Consider the following 15,334-nt stretch of genomic DNA (forward strand, 5'->3'; position numbering starts at 1 on the left):
CGGGGCCCAGCGGGGCGGGCGGGGCCAGGTGGGCGGGGTGGGGCCGGGCTGGGCGGGGCCATGCGGGCGTGGCCCAGTGGGGGGCGGGGCCAGGGTGGGCCCAGTGGGGTGGGCGGGGCCAGGTGGGCGGGGTGGGGCCAGGCCGGGCTGGGCGGGGCCAGCGGGCGGGGCGCTCAGGGCTGTCCATCCTCCCGCCTCGCTCGGCTCGTGCTCCGCCCGGCGACCGCGCTCAGCCCCTTCGGACACGGAGTTCGGGGGTCGGGGTGTCTGCCGTTGAGGCCCCGCCGGGCTCCCGTCCCTCTGCGCCCGCGTGTATCTATTTCTCTCCAAGGACCCCACGGGCAGTGCTCCCAGATGGGCCGAGTCGGCGTTTAGGGGGTTCCCGGGGCGACCCCTAGGGGGCGGTGGGGAGCGCCCTCAGGCCCTCTCGCCGGCTCCGCGAGGCGGCGCGCCCGCGGGACCCGCTCCAGCCCGGCCTTTTCCCTGCGCTGTCTCCCCTCCTTCCGGTCCTCTCTCCCCTGCAGCCTCTACTCCTTTAGGTGTTGGCTTGTTTACTTATTGTTAACACGTTTTTATTGATTGATTTTAGAGAGAGAAAGGGCGAGGGAAAGATAGAAACGTCGACCGGCTGCCTCCGGCGCGCCCCCTGCTGGGCATGGAGCGCGCACCCCGGGCAGGTGCCCCGCGGGGGAGTCCAGCCCTGGCCTCCGGGTTGGAGGGAGGGCGCGCACCCCTGAGCCGCGCCGGCGGCGGAGGGGCTGGTTTAGGTGTCGCTTTCCACAGAAGCTCTCCTGTCTGGAGCCTTGATCAGATTCTCAAGTCCCACCCCCACCCCACCTTGGCCCACGTGGTCATTGCCACGTGGCTCTGTAACCCTCTGCCGGACCCCGCCCCTCGAGGACCGCAGGACCCCGCCCTTAGGCACAGCACCTAAGGTGGAATGGCAGGTGTCACCACGCCTTGACTTCAAGTACCTCTCTGAGCTGCAGTTTCAGCCCTCACCTGGGCACACAGGTTGGGGGCAGGAACCCCAGCCTCCCACACAGGCCTGTGCCACTGGGCTGGTGTCACCACCTTTGCCATCACTCTGTGCTTTCAGGGATGCCAATCGCACTGGAGAGCTTTGGGGTGTCCGCAGACCAGACTCGGGTTTGGGCATCCCGGAGGCCCTCCACCCTGATCCCTGAGGACAGAAGTGCTCTGACCACACATGCCAAATGGTTTAATGTTTGGGGTAAGGAGGAGGGAAAGCAGATTTGGAGCAGTCACCCCCAAGGCAGAAGGGGGCAGGTGGGGAGGTAGTAGGTCTGGTTCCAAGCCTGGCTCTGTCCCAGCCTCGCTGTGATTCTGGGCTGGTGACCTTCCTCTCTGGGCTTGTATCTTCACTCTTCTTTGTGGGAAGGGAAGGGGTGGGGTCCAGGGTAGGAGGACTCTGTCCACAGGCACCCACAATCACTGAGGGTCCTGGCGAGACCTCAGGCACACAGCAGTGGGGGACAGGAGCCCTAGACCAGCTCGGAGGGGCAGGCGCCCTTGATCCCTGTCAGCCTGGATATTGGGGAGCGGATATGGTGTCGGTCGGGCCCTTGGGATTCCAAGGGGGCTTGAGGCTCCAGTATACAGGTCCTGATAGGTGAGGGCCCGGTAGGTGGCGGGGGCCAGCAGAGCCTCAGGGGTGGCCAGCAGCTGATGATGGAGCTGGGCAGGAGGGGTCCTGGGGGTGGAAGCTGGAGCTTTGTTGGGATCTGAGGGAGGAAATGGTCTGAGTGAACCCCAGACCTCCCCTCACATCCACACCTGCCCTGTCCCCTTCTCTGCCCCTCCCACCCCAAGTTGCCCACCTCTCAGCCTTGGCTCTTGCTCTTCCCTCTGCCTGGAATTTGTTTCCCACTTTCTCCCTCTATCCAAACCCTTCCCAGTCCTCCATAGCCCAGTTCAGGAAACCCTCCTCCAGGAAGCCCACTTGACACCCCCTACCCCTAACCTTAGCACCTTGTCCCTACCCCATTCTCTCTGCCCTGAGTCCCAAATTGTCTCAGAAACCTCTGCCTCCCCCCTCTGCCTACACAGGTGCCCAGTGGGCTTGCTGAGCATGCTGGTCCCTTCTTGGAGGCCCTGTGGCACTGTCCCCTTGCTACTCACCCATCATGCCCGCTCTGGTCCCACTGTGTCTGTGGGTCTGGGGACTAACCTTTGTCCTGCTCTGTGGAGCCCTTCAGCAGACAGGGGCCAAGGCTGCTGCGACTCCGGGCTGGCGTGCTGAGCAGGGGCCGCGGGGGGACAGTCCTGAAGATGGGGGCCAGGAATGGGGTCAGGGAGTCAAGGTGAAGAACCAGGCCAAGGGTCTGGTTCAGAGTCAGCCAGTGAGACCCCAGGACCAGTGACTGGGTGTGACCCTGAAACAAGGGTCAGGAGCCAAAGCCTTAGAAGGTGCCTGGGGCTGGGGCTGAGGGGCCGGGGCAGGGGAGGGGGGCAAAACTGGCAGGGGTCAGGCAGTACCAGGAGTCTGGGTCACTCTCTCTAAAGCCCTTGGCAAAAGGGTTGCTGGCAATTTTCAGCTGGGTGATCTGCAGAGGAGAAAGTGAAGTTATGGGTCAGCCCTGAACTGGGGAAAGGCTGTGGGACCCCAGGCTCACCCATCCCGACCTCCCTGGACCCCGCAGTCAGGCCCTGGAACCCGGAACCACAGTGGGTGGGAAGGGAGGGGAGTGACCGGGCAGATGGTCACTGAGCCCCAGGGAAGGAGAGAAGGGCTACGGTCTGTGCACGTGTGGGGGCTAAGAGCCTTGAGCCTCAGTCTCCATCCCTGTGAAATGGGCTGGCAGGTGCTCCACAAGCTGTGGCCCAACCCACCCGGTGGTTCTGATAGGCGGTCACGGCCGTGAACTGGGTCTCTGTGAAGACGAAGGACTTGAAGTTCTCCTGGGCGTAGCGCTCGCTGTCCTTGCGTGGGTCCACGAAGACCACGTGGAAGCGGGGCTGGTAGCGGTGCATGGAGTTGAGGATGATCTGGGGGGGGGCAGCAAGCTCTCGCTGAGGCTGCAGCCCTGCCCCCGGGGCAGAGAGGATGCCCTGGGCCTGCGGCTCCCCTTTCTTGCGCTGGCAGTGCAGGGTCAGTGTCAGGAGCCCTTTGGTTGAGCGTCCGTGCCGCTCTGCCCGCTCTCACCCGCCCTCAGCTGCCCACTTTGCCTTCAGAACTACCCAGTGTGCTGCCTCTGCCATCGCCCCTCCCGCCTGCCCTCCATCGCCTTTCACCCGGGGCTCCTCTGCTGCCTCCTGGTTAGCCTGCCCGCCTCCACCTGGCGCCTCTGAGCCACGCATGCCATGCCTTCCTCAGAACCCTCCTGTGGCTCCCACCCCACCGAGTAAAACCCAGAATCCCCCCCGCAGCCACATGGCCCTGCAGAGGAGCCTGACGCCTCTAGGGCCTCTCCCTACCCCCTCGGGAGGCCCCCTTGCAGTCCCCCCAACTCTCCCAGCACTTCTCTGGCCTCAGTGCCTTTGCCCCAGGAGGTAAGCCCCGTGAGGGCAGGGATCTCCCTCTGACCGACAGTGTCAGCAGTCCTGCGTGTCTGACAGTGGGCCTGCTTCGCGGTGGATGGCCGTACATTGTCCACAGGAAGGACAGTGTTTGCCAGAACACGCCCGCTCCCTCAGCCCACTTCTCCACCCCCCCGAACAGTCCCCTCTGCAGTCCAGCCCTGGACCAGGTGAGCTTGGCCCCCCACCGTTGACCATCAGCAGCGGGTGGGGATGCTGGGCGCCAAAGGCCCGGCCAGCCCTGGCTCCTGGCTGAGTCACAATCGGCCTCAGCATCCCCTGACCAGGCCCAGCCCCTCCCCCGGTGACCCGGGCCTCACGTGGCCGTTGTCGTCCAGCAGGTTGTTGGTCAGCTTGAGCTTGTCGAAGGACACGATCTGGCGCATCCACTGTGCGCCCTTGGCGGGCGAGTCGGGGTGGAAGTGCATGCGGCCAGGCGTGGCCGGGTCGGCCTTGCCCGCCACGAGCCAGGCCGAGCTGTGGAAGGCGTACCTGGGGAGCAGAGCAAGGCGGGGAGGGTGCCCGTCTGCACCGCGCAGCACCCTCACCCGCTGCCCCTGCCTGGAGCCGAGACCCGCGGGGCACCGGGACTGTCAGCGGCCCCGCTGCTGCCCACGCTCTACCCCCATCTTGCACACGAGGAGCCGGAGGCCCCAAGGGTTTCCTGTGGCCACACCTGCTGCCCTGGGCTAGCCCACTCTGCCTGTCCAGGCTGGCTCACTGCCTACCGGGCTGTTGGCCGCCCTGTGCTGGGCTCCCCTGCCTCCAGGCTCCCCACTATTGCCCCAGGATAGGCCCCCTGATGCCGCTCGGACTGGCCTCTGCCTCCCCTGAGTGCAGCTAGGGGTCTGCTTCCCCTCTCGGCACCCGAGGTCTGAGCTGCTCCCCGCAGTGGTCCCCCAGACCTGTATCTCTTGTCATCCAGGGGCACGAAGTCCATGAGCAGGGCGTAGTCGGCCAGTGAGTCCATCCCCAGGATCTTCACCTGGAAGGTGGGGAACATCCTCCTGCAGGGGGAGGTGCCAGCGGCCTGAATGCGGCCCTGGCCGCCCGGCCACACCACGCGTGCCCACCCCAGCAGCCGCTCGCACCTGCCTGCCTTGGTGACGATCATCTCTGTGCCCAGCTGGTTGAATTCCTCCCACAGGGCCTTCATCTCCAGCTGTACCGTAACGCTGGACACATGCGGGTTCTTGGGGCCCTGCCTGGCGGGCTCGCCCATGGCTTGGGCCCCTGTGGAGCCTGTGGAAGGGCCTGATGGGAACGGAGAAACCAGCTGGGGCTCCCAGCTGGAGCTGCTCATGGGCAGGGTGTAGGTCTCTGAGGCTGCAAGCACCCCAAGGCTGGCAGAGAGGAAGGCTGGGGACAGAGGACAGAAGCATGGGCCCCTGCTCGCCTCACCTGCCCCCACTCCGCCCAGCGAGCCCTCATCCTGCAGGCTGCATCTAGGTGCCTCCTTCTCCAGGAAGCGCTCCCTGACTGCCAGCTCTGTGTGTCCCCACAGTTAACGTGACTCAGCATCATTCTGTGAGGTAAATGCTCACTTAAAGCTCCTGGAGGCCAGAGACCAGGCCTGTCCGGCTCCCCAGGGGATCTGTGAGCCATCAGGTGACTGTGAGCAAATTGTTTCACCTCCCTGAGCCTCAGTTCCCACATCCGTCACAAGGGGTTCTTAATACCTGCTTCACAGGGCTGATGTGAGGATTTGTGAGGGCACTTACAGGGCCTGGCACACAGTAGGCTCTTCATAAATGACACATTATAGATAATGGGACACGTGAGATGGTGGATTTTAGGGTGGGAGTCTTTCTCAGCTCTGTGGAGACCCTACTGCCTTGTCCTGCTTAAGAAGCACTGAGCTGAGAGGAGATCCCCTGAATTACCACAAATTGCTCCTATACATCTCTGCCTCGAAAACCTGCCCAAATCCTACCTCCAGAAGCCATCTTTTTGCTCTGGCCTCCTCATTTTTTTCTCAAGATCCTGCCTTTTGATCTGCAATCCTGGCACAAGCCTTGGCCAAAAGCTTTGCCACCCTCCACCCTCCTGGTTAAAAAAAAAAAAAAAATCCTAATACAACGAGATTCTGCTTTACACTCACGAGGATTGCAATTACCAAAACAAAACAATAACAGAACATTATGAGTGCTGGTGAGGATGTGGAGCAGTGGGAACCCTTGTGCACTGTTGGTGGGGATGTAAAACGGTGCAGCCGGCCCGGCTGGTGTGGCTCAGCAGTTGAGCATTGACCTAGAATCCAGGAGACCGGGGTTCGATTCCAGGTCAGGACACATGCCCGGGTTGCGGGCTCGAGCCCCAGTTGGGGGCGTGCAGGAGGCAGCCGATCCATGTATCTCTCTCATCATTGATGTTTCTCTCTCTCCCTCTCCCTTCCTCTCTCTGAAATCAATAAAGATATATTTAAAAATAATAATAAAAAAGAAAATGGTGCAGCTGCTGTGGAAAACAGAATGGTGGTTCCTTAAAGAACTCAACTTAGAATTACCATATGACCTAATAACTTAACTCCCAGGTATATACTCAGAAGATCTGAGAGCAGCGACCTGAACAGGTGTCTGTGACCCGCGGTCACAGCAGCAGTATTCACAAGGGGCAAAGGTGGAAAGCAGCCCAGTGTCCCTCAGCGGACGAACGGAGGAGCAGAGTGGGGTGCATCCAGACGCATCAGTCAGTATTGTCAGCCTTAAAGGGAAGGGAATCCCGACAGCGGCTGCAACATGGACGGACCTCGAGGACATTGTGCTGAGTGAATAAGCCAGAGACAGGACAGACACTGTGTGATCCCACCCACAGGATGTGCCTAGAGTTGTCAAATTCGTAGACAGAAAGGAGGACAGTGGGTGCCAGGGGCTGGGGGAAGGAATGGGGCGTTATGTTTAGTGGGGAGACAGAGTTTCGGTTTTACAAGGTGCAAAAAGCTCTGGAGATGGTGGTGACGGCTGCACAACACTGTGAATGTTCTTAATGCCACTGAGCTACGCATTTAAAAATGGTTAAAACAGTAATTTTAATGTTATGCATATTTTGCACAATTAAAATTTTAAGATAGAAAAAGCATCCTGAAACACAGGTGACTCATGTGTAGCAGCTTCAGGAGGAGCCGAGGGCCTGGTAAAACCCTGGGATCCCCTGGGCAGAGGTGGAATATCAGTGGCAGGTGGGTGGACAGACAGACAGATGGGTGGGTGGCGGGAGCGTCTAAAGAGCTACCCTGGCCCGAGCTGGCACTGAGTAGGTACCTGGTGAGAATGTGGGGCCCAAGGCCACGTGGGAGAAAGGGCGCCTTGATAAAGCTCCTGGTATTTCTGGGGTCTGAGAGTGGGTGGGGTGGGACGTCAGGTATGCAGCCCCCAATGGGGGGGCCTAAAGAGTGAACAGACGATGTCATGGAACCAGGCCATGAGATGAGCAGCTGCAGGTATGACATCCAGGTAACTGATGGCAGCCCCCAGGGTCCACGGTGGAAGTCCCAAGGGGAGAAGCTCATGGCTTGTCTGGGTCTGGGGGCTTCCCAGGCTGGTCAGTGGCTCCCAAGTCTTCTACGAGCCCCCTGCCCATCCCTGTAAACATCCCACCCCTCATCGCCCTCAGAAACTGGGGAGAGCCTGGCTGGGCGTGGCTCAGCAGTTGAGCATTGGCCTAGGATCCAGGAGATCAGGGTTCGATTCCCGGTCAGGGCACATGCCCGGGTTGCGGGCTCGATCACCGGTCGGTGGCATGCAGGAGGCAGCCGATCAATGACTCTCATCATTGATGGTTCTATCTGTCTCTCTTTCCCTCTCCCTTCCTCTGTCTGAAATCAATAAAGATGTATTTTTAAAAAAGAAAAGAAACTGGAGAGGGGCCTGTCCTCAGCCCAGTTCCTCTAAAGCCAGCACTGCTCAGGGTCAGGAGATGATACTTCCCATAGGCACCAAGCCAGGTCTGGAGGGAAGTCAGGGGCTTCTCACCCAGCCCTGACCGTGACACTCAAGGGGTGAGGCCCAGAGAGGGGAGGGGACAGGCCCAAGGTCACCCACGCCTGACACAGCTTTCACCTCTCGGAAACGGCTCTGTCCCCTGCCTATCAACACCCCATAATTGCACCTGGCTGCAAGTCCATCATCCCTGCCCAGACAGCCTGGGGGTGCCCCTGCCTCCCCCTCTTGCCCAGGTCCTGGGTCCAGTCCCCACACCCAGTACCTTTTCTGCCCCACTCACTATGGAGCCTGAGCCCACGAGGGTGGCCTTGGCTCCCCACCATACCTGCCATGGGGACGGCTGATGTCCAGCTCCGAGAGCAGCCCTGCTCAGTTCTGGCCCCTGCCTGCCGGGAGGGGTGTCAGCCACTCCCGGGCTCCCGGTCCATTCAGCGCACAGCTCGGCTCTCAGGTGCACACTCGGCCCGGCCTCTCGGCAGGACTGTCCTTCCCTCCTCGATCACCCAGGTCTTGGTTCTGCACCTGATCTCTGCAGGTGGGACTCTGGCTCTGGGCAGGGCAGGGCCCCCTTCTCCAAGCCACCCTCGCACTGCACTGTCTGAGGCCACTGCCGCCTTGTCCTGCTTGCGCGAGGCCGTGTGGGAGGAGGGCAGGTGGGGAGGCTCTGACGTGGCAAAGCCTCCCTCTCCCTGGCCGGTCCCCCTCCTGGCTCCCTCCCTTCCCCAGCTGGGAGCCCCCAGCCATTCCTGATCAATGGGCCAAGCACAGGGTGGGGGCCCATCTTGAGGACCGGCTGGGGGCCGATGGGGCCCAGGCCTGGCTGACTGGAGGGGCTGGGGGCCGATGGGGCCTCAGGGAGGCTGCGGAGGCCACAGCAGTGGCGCCAGCAGCAAGGACTGAATGGCAGAGGCCGTGTTCTCTCACCAGGACCCAGACCCCTGACCTGGGGCTGCTGGCGAGGAGTCACCAGGGAAGCTCCAGCAGGACGCAGGGGCCGCAGCAAGTGCTGGCAGACAGAGCCCGGGCCAGGTGGGAGGAAGCCCGTCTTCCTATAGCTTGGCCCAGTGCGCTGTGCTACTGTGGCAGGTCCCTGACAGTCCCTGTGCCTCGATTTCCCCAACTGCCTGGGATGGGCTGGCCCAGCCTAGGGGGGCAGTAGGCTGGTCCTGTCCTGGTGGAGAAGCCTGCACAGGCCCCACTGGATGGGAGGCTGGCCCAGGGCCGAGGCCGCTGGGGTGGTGTCTGCTCGGCCCGCGGGGATGCCTAATCTTTCCAGCCAGACCAGGCATCTGCTCCAGGCTCCTCCCTGCTGGTCCTGTGCCGGGCGTTCGAGGGACACACAGATCACTGGTCAGGAAGGCAAGGGGCGTGGGGTCCCCCAAAGCTGGTTGCTTTCAGTTGAGAGTGCTGTTTGGCCACTTGGTCCCTTCCACATGGCCCAGGGAGGGGCATGTGGCTGGACCCGAGGTTAGCCCACTCTGGGAGGGAGCATCCCAGGCTAGCCCTCAGGCCAGAGCAGCAAGTCAGGGCACCCCAGGCTGGGCTGTACATGCTCGACCGGGGTCCCCAAGGCCAGCTCGTCCCACCCCACCCCCACTTCCTCCAGAGGCTGGCACTGGGAATGTGGGGTTGGCAGAAGCCCATGCCTACGAAGGGGTACAGAGGGGCCAGCCGTGGGAGGGGCTGCTCCTCTCAGAATCTCATGTCTCACCAGTCTCTCCCCCCTTCGGCTCAGGCATGCCTGCTGCCTCAGTCCCTGGGTCCCGGACGCCTGCCTGCTGAGCTGGAGGGGTCCCACAGGGAGAGGGTGGGCCGGTCCTGGCACACGCCTGTGTCCAGCCGTGGGGGGGAGGCTGCGCCAGCTCTGGGGTTTGCTGCTTGGCAAGATGAGAGGGTGTTCTCTGTGCGTGTGATGGAGGGTCCTAGCGGCACCCAGGGGCCACCCGGTGAGGTATGGCCATGCCACCCTGTCCCAGGATCCACAGTGGGGTGAGTGGGAGGTGGGGTTGATGATGGAGGGGCCTGGGAGCTCCCTCTCAGCCCGGACCCTAGGGTGGGGCCAGCCTGGGATTCTGTCACTTGTGTGTGGGGGGGGCTATATGTATGTCTGAGTGTGGATGTGTGTACTTGCACACACCTTGGTCTGTGTGTTGGGAACCCAACACCCCCACACGTGAACATGACCACACTTACATGCCAACCCACACGCACACACGTACACACAGACGCCAACCTGCCACCACCGGTGCTTGCACGTGCACAAGCTCCTGTGTGCACAGACACGCTCACACACACATCCCCACGCGCACACACCAGCGCACAGGCACGCCTCCCCGCGGCCCCTCCCGGCCGGCCGGCCCTTCCTGCCAGAGGCACCTCCTGGCCCCCTGCCCCCTCATCCATCTTGTCTGCCAGCCTGTCCCTGGTGTCCCCGTATCCTTCACACCTTCTCATCTCACTGCTCGATAGCAGGAGGCGGTGTGGCAGCTGTGGCCGCGGGGAGATGGATGGGCCAGGCGGGGTGGGGGCCAGGGAGTGATGCCTGGAGAGCACGGAGCTCTGGGCCCCCCAGTCCCGCGGGAAGCAGGTCCTGCCGGGCTCCCGGCGTGGGCAGTGGGAGGCCGCCCTCGCGGCCCGTCCGCCCCCAGGTCCTCTCTGCCTTGTACGGAGCGTCCAGGTCAAGACCGAGGGACCCCAGAGCTAGGCCCTGGGCACACCCCTGCCCCGACCGTGATGGGGCGTCCCGGCACCTGCTCCCTGTGTGCCCGCCCCTGGACCCGCTGTCCTGGGTGGAGAGAGCTCTTCCCCAGCCCTGACTGCCCTGAGCTCCCATGGGCACCGGCTCAGTACACACCTGGAAACACGTCCAGCCACACGCAGGTCCTCCCAGAACAGCCGAGGTCCTGGGTTCTCGGAAACGCGTCTGCACGCACAACACCTGGTGCAGGCACACGCGTGGGCACCCGGACACGTGTGCACGTACATGGGCACACACTTCTGCTCTCCCTGACTGGCTCTCTGGCCCCAGGAGTGTAGGAGGTTGGGGACCCCCTCTGCTAGCCCGAGGACAATTCCCCCCACAATGTAGGATCTTCCCTGGACAAGCATGGGCACAGAGACAGCTACCACTGGCCCCAGGACACACAGCATGCACAAGGCCACATGGGGCAGACTTGCCCCAGATCCCGAGGCCACAGAGAGCCACCACACAGGATGGAGGACACAAACCAGGGACCCTTTGACATCCTTCCACTTTATAGGATGGGAAACTGAGGCATGGCGGTGAGGGTGTGTGTGGCCAGGATGATGGCCAAGGAGGCCCCTGAGCTGCGCACTGTGCCTCAGGAGGGAGGGCCAAGGCCAGCAGGTGCGGCCCGGGTTAGGGAGCCGGGCCGGGGGCGGGGGCCAGCGCGGGCAGGGCGGGCACGGAGAACGTGAGCTTCTCCGTCTGGAAGAAGGCAATGCCCTTCTCGTAGTAGGCGGCCTCGTTGATGAACATGGGGTACACGGTGGACGCCCCTTTGTAGAGCACGTCTTCGCCGTTGAACATCTGGAAGATGGGTGCCCCGGGCCGCAGCGGCTCAAAGTCTCGGTCCTGGGAGGAGAGCCAAGGGCCAAAGGTGCTGGGGCCGACCTGTGCCCCGGCCCCAGTGGGGGCGATGCCAGCAGGGACTGCCCAGGAGATGCCTTCACTTATGGCCTCGCCCACTCTCTCCTTTACTTCCTCAATCAATGTGACAGGGTGTCTACTGAGATGCCAACAGGCCCTGTGTCTAGAACTGGAGACACGGGTCTCCTTAGAAAGACATTTGTCATTGTGGAAGCGTAGCCCAGTGGTTACGAGCACAGATAGTGAAGTCTGGGTTCAAATTCTTGCTGGCTGTGTGACCTGGAGCAAGTCACCTAGCCTCTCTGTTCCTCAGCTCCCTCAGCTTTAAAATAGGGATTATAATCTCTCCCCTTGTCACCCTAAGGTTTAAATTAAATGGCTAGTAGTGCTTAAAAATGTCTGGCACTTAAGAAATATAATATAGAACTTTATTAAATAAAATTTAAAATTGTGGAAGAAATCACTCAAAATGACTGTTACTACTTCGCCTCTGCAGGGGAGATGGGCAGGGTGGTTAAGGACTCCAGCCCTACACCCTGAAAGGGTGGAGCGCCTCCACCACGACACTAAGATAACACCTCAAAAGGAAACAGAAAAGTCCAACCAAGTTCTGACTTTTCCTACAATTGTTACTTTGGTCTTCTAGAATATTTTTGAAACATCACAGTCTTCCCAGTAGTCTCTCTCCCTCATGCCCGTGCTCTGCGGTGCTCTCAGCGTTGCCAGGTCGCCCCCCTGCTGCGGGATGGACAGGGCTGACCGAGGGAGGTGGAGTTGCCCGAGACAGAACCCCATCCTTGCAGGGGTTCAGAATTACTCAGACACCTCCGACACTGGAGGGTCCCTCACCCAGGTTCCACTGGCAGAAGAGGATCCCACTGGCCCACAAGGACTCATCATGGGAGAGGGGCTCTGGCTGGTCCCTGGGCTCAGCAGCTGAGCTCTGAGGTAGAGTGAGGGGGGCCTGTGCCAACAGGGCAGGTGGCCCCTCTGAAGCCCCTCTCAAGTCTGAAGGCCAGAGGGGGGTTTGGGGAACACTTCCTAATAAGGCTAGGGCTGAGACACCTATCTCGGGCAGCCCTGCCACCTGGGCACTGCAGGAAGCAAAGGCCTCGGAGGGCGTGGGCCTTGTTCCACAGACACCCCATGTGGCAGCAGAACGGCAGCTGTTGGCCGCCCATTCTTTCCTGCCTCCCTCCAGGTGCAGGAGTAGGATTACCCAGTTCCCGGAACATTCAGGAAGGGGGGGCCTGGAGAGGAAGGTGCTGGACTCCCTGCTGAAGCACATAGGCAAACTCCAGGAATTAACTGGATATTAGAGGGCTCTGTATTTGCACCTCCAAGCAGGGTCACTGCTCCCACCCCCTCCCCACCTCTGCCTTCTGCAGCCAGAAGAGGTGTGCCCAGGCTGCTGAAGAGCCCCCAGGTGCCCTCCACAGACACTGGGAGCATCGCTGTGCAGAGTCCCAGGCTTGTGGACAAGCAGGGTTCCTGCAGACGCAGTACAGGTGGGCAAGGGCGTCCAGGCCACTGCCCCCTGCTCCTGATTCTGAGGTGCCGGTGACCGTATGGGAGGCACTGTGGTCCCTGTCTGTGCCTCAGTTTTCTGACGCCTCCCAAGACTGTGACCTAGGAGTCCCACCCTGCCACGCACACACACACCTGCAGCTGAGGATGCACAGTGCCTGCCAGGTCCCCGGCCTCCGTGCGTGGGAAGTCCACACTGCCCAGGGTTCTGTAGACCTCCATCTCAAAGGCAGGAAAAGCTGCGCCTGTGCAGGAGGCTGCGTGCTTGACCCGCCCCGCCCTCCAGGCCCTGCCCTCCAGGACCCTCCCTCCAGGACCCGCCCTCCAGGACCCGCCCTCCAGGACCCTCTCTCCAGAACCCCCCTTCCAGGCCTGGGGCAGAGTGGACCGTGTGGGCCACTCAGGGCTGGTTTCCAGCCCACCGGAGAGCCTGGCTCCTTGGCCGCTGGGCCAGGTCCCCTCCTCTCTGGGCCTCAGTTTCCTGGCAAGTCCCGGGGTCTCACCCTGGTTGAAGAGCTGGATGAAGTCCAGAGCTGCGGCCACCAGGGCCCTCATCCTGGTGAAAAGGTCAGCCCGCAGCACTCCCTGAGGCTGGGGGCCCAGCTCCAGGGCTGGGGGCCAGGAGGAAGGGGTCAGGAAGGTGCTTGGAGAGGCAGATGCTCCGCACCCCAGACCCCTGACACCACCCATCATCTGGCCCGCCCTTCCCAGCCCCGCCCTTCCCGGCTCCACACTATTTCTCCCGGGGTCTGGGCCCACCCATTCCATTCTTGGCCACCGAGTTCAGGCTGTAACTCTCTTCTCCTGTCAACTGGTACAGGATGACCCGGCAGGGCAGCTCCGGGCTCTGCAGCTGTGAGTGGAGGGGTGGGTCAGGGCTCCAGGCTTACCTAGGAGGGGAAACTGAGGCGAGGGGTGAAGCATGGAGGAAGCACAGAGCAGCAGGTGGGGAGGGGTGGGGGGATACAGAGGAGTACCCCAGGTGGCAGGGCCCTGGGACTGGAGCTCAGGAAGCCGCCTCTCCCCCAATCCCAGGCTCCGAGAGAGGAGGCGCCAGCACCATCCCAGATCTCTTCCCCACCCTCCCTGGCTCTGCACTCTTCAGCACGGAGCCACCTGTAGGTGGCGGCACAGGTGCATGGCAAAGACGTTGTGGGTGGAATCCACGATGAGGCAGGTGCCCATGTTGGCCGTGGTGTTGTGCAGGTCCAGTATGAAGTCAAAGGCCTGGCCCGAGGCCTTGGGTCCCAGCAGCTGGTTCAGCTCTCGGGCCCTTGTCACCTCGTATGGGTCATCTGGGTGTGCCTTGGCACTGCAGGGGCAGGGATGGGGGTATCAGCCACTCACAGTCCCAGTCAAGCATCAGAGGTTTAATGGGGTGAGGGCAGAAAGCCTCGTGTGCTGACAGGAGTGAAGCCCCTGAGACCCTGCAGGAGAGACAGAGTAGCTCCAGGGCTCATCCATGCCTCTGCAGCATGCCTGCCCCTCTCAGGCTCTTGCTGGCTTCCTGCTGCCCCCATAAGGCTCAAACCCTTGGCCTGCTCTGCCCGCCTGCCTCACCAGCTCTCACTCCAGCCACACTTCCAAGCAAAGTGCTGGTCTCACTTCCAGACTTGTGCACATGCTGGGCCCTTCCCTGGAAACTCCTTTTCTCCTCTCCTCACCTGATTAACTTCTACTCACTCTCAGAGCTTGGCTAAGATACCACCTCCTCCAGGAAGCCTTCCCTGACTACCCTTGGTCAGGTTTGTGTAACCCCCACCCTGCATTTAGCCTCCTGGGTTGTGGTTACTGGGTTCTCCCTCTGTCTCCCCCAGTAAGCTGAGAACAGCACCTTGTTTCTACTCCCCATTCTCTCACCCGAGCTGGCCAGAGCCTGGCTCAGAGACGGGGCTCAGCGAATATCCATTAAAGGAAGGTGGAACAATGGTTGGGGTACCAGTAAATGTAGCCTGTGGGGCTGATCTGAGGCAAGCCCTGGGTCTGGGGAACCCAGAGGAAGCCCTGACCCACCCTGAGATCAGGAAGGGCTTCCTGGAGGAGATGATATCAATTTGGATTGCTCTAAGCTGAGAACGGAAGAATGGGTGCTGAAAGCAGAGGGGTGTGCCCCTCGAAAGCAGAGGAGGGAGAGTTTGAGGTGAGGGCCTCAGTGCCAGTCCAACGGGCTGGGCCAACCTGGCAGGCAGGGGCCCCACCGCAACAAGGACACTCACGTGAGGAAGGCGCTGGTGAAGGTGCGGTTGAGGTCCCGGCCCACATAGCGGCGGCAGGCGGCCGTGGCCGCGGGGTTGGCCAGCAGGGGCATGGCGGAGAAGCTGGGTCTCTGCAGCTCCCCTGGGGCCTGCATCCAGTACTGGGCCAGGCAGACGCCAGACATCTCATTGCCATGGGTGCCTCCGGTCACCGCCACGCGGCGCAGGGGCTCTCGAGGCACAGGCTTTGAGCACATCCCTCTGCGGGTGGCGGCCCCGGTGGGGGGACCTGCCTAGGCGGCTGAAGCACAGAAGCGGGGCCCAGCGCTCAGAGCTGGGGTGGTGGTGGTGAGCTCCCTGAGATCTGATGAGTCCAAGCCAGGCAGGTCTGCTGCCTGTCAAAAGATGTGACGTAGGTCACTCAGTTGAGTTCCATGGCACCTCCAGTGACCCAGCTCAAGGCTTCTAACTCCTGGTGCCTGCAGTGCCTTGAGCACCCTTCCTGGGAGGGTAAGCATTGC

At 61.8% G+C, this 15,334-nt stretch overlaps 2 protein-coding genes across 2 annotated transcripts; both read right to left on the minus strand.

Moving 5' to 3' along the window:
* Positions 1 to 1,452: 1,452 nt before the first annotated feature.
* On the minus strand, positions 1,453 to 5,486 carry TBX10 (T-box transcription factor 10). The gene is made up of 8 exons (XM_087822306.1): positions 5,474 to 5,486; positions 4,632 to 5,028; positions 4,446 to 4,547; positions 3,861 to 4,032; positions 2,854 to 3,009; positions 2,500 to 2,567; positions 2,192 to 2,286; positions 1,453 to 1,745 (listed from the first exon to the last, which is right to left on the minus strand). The coding sequence occupies exons 1-8, from the start codon at positions 5,484 to 5,486 to the stop codon at positions 1,453 to 1,455; spliced, it is 1,296 nt and encodes a 431-aa protein (XP_087678432.1).
* A 5,374-nt stretch (positions 5,487 to 10,860) lies between these two features.
* Positions 10,861 to 15,152, minus strand: ACY3 (aminoacylase 3). The gene is made up of 6 exons (XM_016213413.2): positions 14,835 to 15,152; positions 13,735 to 13,930; positions 13,378 to 13,471; positions 13,122 to 13,229; positions 12,754 to 12,863; positions 10,861 to 11,076 (listed from the first exon to the last, which is right to left on the minus strand). The coding sequence occupies exons 1-6, from the start codon at positions 15,068 to 15,070 to the stop codon at positions 10,861 to 10,863; spliced, it is 960 nt and encodes a 319-aa protein (XP_016068899.2). The 5' UTR covers positions 15,071 to 15,152.
* Positions 15,153 to 15,334: the final 182 nt, after the last annotated feature.

Source organism: Miniopterus natalensis, chromosome 11, assembly GCF_054644295.1.
Source record: "Miniopterus natalensis isolate mMinNat1 chromosome 11, mMinNat1.hap1, whole genome shotgun sequence".
Lineage (NCBI taxonomy): Eukaryota > Metazoa > Chordata > Mammalia > Chiroptera > Miniopteridae > Miniopterus > Miniopterus natalensis.